Source organism: Hemibagrus wyckioides, linkage group LG09 (assembly GCF_019097595.1).
Source record: "Hemibagrus wyckioides isolate EC202008001 linkage group LG09, SWU_Hwy_1.0, whole genome shotgun sequence".
In the NCBI taxonomy this organism is placed as follows: Eukaryota; Metazoa; Chordata; class Actinopteri; order Siluriformes; family Bagridae; genus Hemibagrus; species Hemibagrus wyckioides.
This window is the reverse complement of record NC_080718.1, coordinates 29,046,278-29,053,156: the sequence shown is the minus strand read 5'-3', so window position 1 is coordinate 29,053,156 and position 6,879 is coordinate 29,046,278. Positions and strand designations below refer to the sequence as shown.

Sequence of the window (6,879 nt, the reverse complement as noted above, 5' to 3'; positions counted from 1 at the left end):
ACATCTACCCCACTCATACACATCTTCCCCACTCATACACATCTTCCCCACTCATACACATCTACCCCACTCATACACATCTACCCCACTCATACACATCTACCCCACTCATACACATCTTCCCCACTCATACACACCTACCCCACTCATACACACCTACCCCACTCCATCTTACTCCTCTATACTTACCCACTCATACACACCTACCCCACACATACACATCTACCTCAGTCACACACACCTACCCCACTCATAGACACCTACCACACTCATACAGACCTACCCCACTCATACACATCTACCCCACTCATACACACCTACCCCACTCATACACATCTACCCCACTCATACACATCTACCCCAATCATCTACTACACCTACCCCACTCATACACACCTACGACACTCATACACATCTACCCCACTCATCTACTACACCTACCCCACTCATACACACCTACCCCACTATTACACCCACCCCACTTCACTATACCTACCCCACTCCACTACACCTGCCCCACTCCTCTACACCTACCCCCCTCATCTACACCTACCCCCTCATCCACACCTACCCCACTCATCTACTACACCTACCCCACTCCTCTACACCTACCCCACTCCTCTACATCCACTCAACTACACCTACCCCACTCCTCTACATCCACTCCACTCCTCTCCTCTACCTGGCTTTTCTCCACACACACACACAGCCACACGTTCCCACACCCTGTAAAACTCCACCACTCCCTGCTACACCCCAAACCACCCTGTTACCCCAGTCACACCATCACACTTTGATCATCCTTCTGCACACTTGCACTCTGTATCCCCAACTTCCACTGCCAGTGTTATTATTACTAATATTGTGATTATCATCATTACTGATTTTAATACTCCTAATAAAAATATATATATTCTTATTCTATGTATCTATGTACACTCAATCTGTCTCTCAGTCACATTTTTTAAATTGTTATAGTTAAACATTGTGTATTGGGGTGGGGCTAGGCTTAATTACTTAACAGTACATACATTAATAACCAGAAAAAATTAGTATTCAGATTAGGTTTAATGCACTGAGGACACGGGTGCATAAAACCAAGGACACGTCTCAACAGAGACTGTAAAAGATGTGGAAACAGCTGTGTATGTTTTTATTTTAAGGTAAATTAAGCAACTTTATTGTCTTAAAGTTTCTCTAAAGTTTATAAATGTCCTTCAGTTTGATTAAAACACTGCCTCGGAAATTAATCTGAGCGCTCAGGTGGCTGCAGTCTGAAAATTATGACTGCAGTGCTTTTTTTTCTCCTCTTTCTTTTGCCGTCAATCTGATGTATCGTTTAACACGTGACAGGAGACCGGAGTTACTGCGTCATCAAATACAACAGCCAATCAGCTTCCAGTATGCAAATCAATAGGAGTGTGTGTGTGTATGTGTGTGTGTGTGTGTGTGTGTGTTTAAGTTTAGAGGCACGTTTATACAGTCTGGAATGACTGTGAACTATGAACAGATTATTGTGTCATAATTAAAGATAAAATAAGATAAAACAAAATAAATATAAAAGTGGAGAAATTATGTTATTATTATGTGCAAGTTACATGAAAATTAACATGGACACAAAAATGTAAATAAATAAGTAAACAAATAAAAATAAGTGAGCTGAACTTCCGGTGTAAAGGAGCGGTCAGGAATCTGCTTTCATTTATTTCATTATTCCCGACTTGTTTATTTTTAGATAATTAGTGCTTATTAATGCTTTGACAGTGTGTGTGTGTGTCTGTCTGTGTGTGTGTGTGTGTCTGTCTGTGTGTGTGTGTGTGTCTGTCTGTGTGTGTCTGTGTGTGTGTGTGTCTGTCTGTGTGTGTCTGTGTGTGTGTGTGTCTGTCTGTGTGTGTGTGTGTGCCAAGTTCTGCCTCTTCATGTCGCTGTCAAGTGAATTAAAAGGCAACAAAAAAATCACAAAAACTTTAGCCAACAACAAAAACTTCAAGGTTTTAAAGGTCAAGTTACCTCTAAATAACAGCAGTGTGTGTGTGTGTGTGTGTTATTAATATTTTTTAGGAGGTGAAGGTGATGTAAACTGTCAGTCGTCGTTAAAAATTGAAGTCATTATGACGCGCTACAACACACACACACACACACACACCCACACACACACACACACACACACAATACACAGCTTTATAACATTTATTTATTTCACAACAGGAATCAGCGGTACAGTAACAAAAAACAATTTTTCTTCCATTTCTCTCTGTACAAAGCTCACTGTCTCTGTTTTATATTTACATCCGGAACTGAGTACAAAACAACGTAATTTTCGTTTTTTTATTATTGTTATTATTTTTGTTGTTGCTGTTTATACATGTTTATGTTAATGCAAATGGTCCGAGTTTCTTTAAAATATGTGATTGTCCATTGAGTGAAATTTAACTGGAAATATGTTCAGAATAGATTAACAGTAACACACAGTCCCTGCGATATTGCACTCGCGCATGTGTACACACACACACACACACACACAATGTATATAAGTATACATAACTAGAGAACCATCATGTAAACAAAGTCAACTGCTTTTTATAGATGAGACGAATTCTTCTTCTTCTTCTTCTTCTTCTTCTTCTTCTTCTTATTATTATTATTATTATTAATAATAATAATGCTTAGTCTCATTTAAAAAGTATCCTCTGGTCCGATTGTTTCAAACGGATCGAAAATTAAGTGACATAATATTAATATATTTATTTATAAAAAGATTAAAGTCTTGTCCATGAATCTTTTCCGTGACAAAAAAAGAAAACTTGTTTGTGTTTTACAAAAATAATTTCTTCATCAGTTTATATTTTCTCATTTAAAAAAACTGTATTCAGTCTTTGTTATTATTATTATTATTATTATTATTATTATTTATATTTATATTTATGTGTATATATATCGATAAAAATGAAATAAAGTCTACGTGCGCCGGAGCAGCGGTATGTGCGGCTGCGGGTAATAGAGCGCGTGCGGGAAGGCGAGGAGCGGCGTGGGCGTGGTGGTGCTCACGCTGGTCGTGATGGCGCCGGCGCTCGTGTGGTGAGGGCTCGCGCTCTCCGACGAGGAGGCCGCGGCCGCCGCCGCCGCTGCCGCCACCTCAGTGGCCGCCGCGCTCTCGTGATACAGCACGGGCACGCGCACGATCCTCTGCTGGTGCTGCTGGTGAAGCGGATGCTGGTGATGGTGATGGTGGTGATGATGGAGGTGGTGCTGCTGCAGGCTCGCGGCCTCGAGCTCGGCGGCGATCTGCCGCTTCCACTTGTTCCTGCGGTTCTGGAACCAGATTTTCACCTGAGTCTCGGTGAGGCGCAGGGAGGCGGCGAGGCCCGCGCGCTCCGAGCTGCTCAGGTAGCGCTTCACGTCGAACGTGGACTCCAGCTGGAACACCTGGCTGCGCGAGAACACCGTGCGTGTTTTCTTTTTCCGGTGTCCCGCTTTCTTCTCCTCGTCCTCTTCCTCCGCTTCCGCCACCGCCAACGCAGTCGTCGTCGTCGGTGTCACCCGCGCACTCCGTTTCCAGTCCTCCTCATCCTCGTCTTCTTCCTCTGCCTCGCGCACCGCATGTCTCTTCCGCTCTTCCGCGTCCGTGTCCTCGATTTCCTCCTCTCCGCTCCTCGCGCACTCGTCTTCCTCATCTTCCTCTTCCTCATCGTCGTGCTCTTCCTTAGTTTCCGGGTCGGACCGGAACTCTGGGGAGTCTCTCTCTGAGCACGTGCTGCTTTTATCTAAACAAAAAAACAAAACACACAATAAATTTATTATGTCCAAGTTTTATGTATTTATTTTAGATGTTTAATTGTTTTGCAAAATGTCATAATTCCTCTCCTGATTCACGAGAGAGAAACCTGACAGCACTTTCACACTGTGTGACACACACTTTACTCTGTGTGTGTGTGTGTGTGTGTGTGTGTTCACCCTGATTTAATCCTATATCCATTTCACTCTTTAAGCGAACTCAGTATTTAGAAGACCTCAAAGAGCGAATCTTATTAAATCATATGCATACAGTGACTCGTGACACTTTCTCTACGTGGAACCTTTAAAAGAACCCCGTTACAAAGGTTCTAGATCATTTAGAATTCCCCCAAAATAACCCAAATCTCAATACAAATCCTTGCAGGACTCGTGCTTTCGGAACCGAACACGGATTATAGTTTTAATAAAGTTTTCACACACACACACACACACACACACACACACACAGTCATAAATAAAGGTACTAAAAAGGTCAGTGTCGTACCATCAAAAGACATCATTTCCACTTTTATCTTTCTTTATCTTTTAAAATAATTTTCAGTAACGTTTTAATTTAAGAGAATTAAATCCGCCACGCGCACCCCTTATTTTATTTCTGAGAGCAAATGTTGCATTTATATTTTTAAAGCACTAAATAATTGAGACAAGACTTAATAGTACTACACACACACACACACACACACACACACTTAAAAGTTAAATATTATGTGTCGGGTTATTCTTCGTTCCATCACAATTTTTTAAATTATAATTAATGCAATTATGTTTTCCTAAATGCTTAAATTATTATTATTATTATTATTATTATTATTATTATTATTATTATTATTATTATTATTAGTAGTAGTAGTAGTAGTAGTAGTAACAGTAGTAGTAATAATTTTAATATTAAAATACTTATAAATAAAATATTGAAATACCTCTAATTTATATATTATATTATATTATATTATATTATATTATATTATATTATATTATATTATAGATGATGAGGTAACGAGCTCACCTGCAGCGCTGTACAGGTGTGCGGCAGCTCCGGTGAGCGCGTGCGGAGAATACCAGCTGGCGCGCTCCAGGTACGCGGGCAGCGCTAACCGGTGCGGGTTGAGGAGCTCGAGTCGAGCCAAGCTGAAATCCCCGAAGCCGAGTCCCAAGCCGAGACCGACCCCGACCCCGAATCCTGCTTCCGGTCTCGCAGGTTTGGCCGCCGGTTTGGGCTTAGTGTCACAGCTCAGCAGGTTCCGGATGGAGAACGGAGAGTCTGAGGGAGAACCGCGCGGCTCCGGCATGACGGCTGTGGAGGAAAACTGTCGCGGTGAGAGAGGAGCGATCTGTGTCGAAGGAAGTTTCTATCTCGTGGATTGGTTTTTTTGTTCTGTTTTGTTTTTTCTTCTGTTATAAAAGTCCGGTAAAAAGAAAACGTCCTCGGATCGTTAAAAGACGGAGGGAGGAATGAGAGAGGAAAAAATGGCGAAGTCGCGGGTCATGTTCAGAGCGCGAGGGAAGTCCAACAAGACGGAGAGAGAGAGAGAGTGAGAGAGAGAGGAATGAAGAGAGAGAAAAGCGCAGCAGAGTTAAACACACACACACGCGTGCGCGCGCGCACATACACACACACAGAGAGAGAGAGAGAGAGAGAGAGAGAGAGAGAGAGAGAGGTCCTCCCTCTTCATTACATCCGTCTTCTGTCTCATTGTTTTTAATCTGATAATAAAAATAATAATAATAATAATAATAATAATAATAATAATATACTGTACCGTATTTGTCTCCTTAATTCATTACAGTTTTCAATTATAATAATTTTATCGCTTAATTTGTTTTTAAACTCTAACCTAAATATCAATCATCCAAATAATGTTTTTATGAGCATCTGTTCCTTATAAATGACGTGTGTGTGTGTGTGTGTGTGTGTAGATTAAACCTCAAGACTGTTGCATTTATTTATTTATTTACACAACAACGTGTGTTTTGTTTCTTTATTATTATTATTATTATTATTATTATTATTATTATTATTATTATTATTATTATTATTATCCCTCGATGGTTCCTAAAAGGTTTCCGTGGTTGCGTCAGTATGGAACCCCAGTTGATAAGGAACCACGCTGCTGTAAGGTTCTAGATCTAAACTAGAACTTCTTCTGAGACTGATAGACTGCGTGTAGCTTCAGGGAATTCTGGGATATCAGGTGATGGTGATATGACACATTAACAGGGGCTCTGAGTTTGTAAAGAGGTTAAAATGCGTGTGTGTGTGTGTGTGTGTGTGTGTGTTGTTCAGTTTTGCTTTAAAACAGTAAAGGTGATTGTTGAGAGTTTTGCTCCGTGTGTTAATTACGCCATTAATGAATTAATATCCGCGCGCCCTCTGCTGACCGGGACTCGTTATAGCAGTCTCATAGGTACATATGAATATTCATAAATATTTAAGCGAGCAAATTATATATTGAAAATGCTTTGTAGAGTGTGTCAACGTGTAAAAATATAATAATAATAATAATAATAATAATAATAATATGAGTGTTAAAAATTGTGTATTTTTTCCTGCAGGAATTTTGGATAAAATTATAAAAAAACAATAAGAATAAAAAGTGTGAAAAGAAAATATGTAGCACAAAAAGGAGAGGCAGAAGAAGAAGAAGAAGAAGAAGAAGAAGAAGAAAAAGAAAAAGAAGAGGAGGAGGACAAAGAAGAAGATGAAGAGGAAGAAGAAGATGATGGTGAAGCGGAAGAAGAAGAAGAGGAAGAAGAAGAAGGAGAAGAAGGAGGAGGAGGAGGAGAAGAAGAAAACAAAGAAGAAGAACAAGAAGGAGAATAACAAGAAGAAGGAGGAGGAGAAGAAGAGGAAGAAGAAGAAGATGGAGGAGGAGAAGAAGAAGAAGAAGAAGAAGATGTAATTAATTAAATCTATTCATTTCAGTTGGATGAAGCTTCATGGCTTGGTGGTGCACACTTCTGCTGAAGATGGATCAAGGTGGACAGTCAGTGACCCGGGGGACTGCTGTGGATAGAACCACTGCTGTTTCCCCGGTCAGCTTTGTGCTCGGGTTCTTCATCAGTGAACATGTCTATAATGACCTC

The 6,879-nt window shown here is 40.6% G+C and overlaps 1 protein-coding gene across 1 annotated transcript; it reads right to left on the bottom strand.

The window, feature by feature from the left end:
• Positions 1 to 2,193: 2,193 nt before the first annotated feature.
• Positions 2,194 to 5,367, bottom strand: LOC131358990 (homeobox protein HMX3-like). Its single transcript, XM_058398480.1, has 2 exons — positions 4,802 to 5,367; positions 2,194 to 3,764 (listed from the first exon to the last, which is right to left on the bottom strand). Exons 1-2 carry the CDS (start codon positions 5,082 to 5,084, stop codon positions 2,959 to 2,961), a joined length of 1,089 nt encoding a protein of 362 aa, XP_058254463.1. The 5' UTR covers positions 5,085 to 5,367; the 3' UTR covers positions 2,194 to 2,958.
• Positions 5,368 to 6,879: the final 1,512 nt, after the last annotated feature.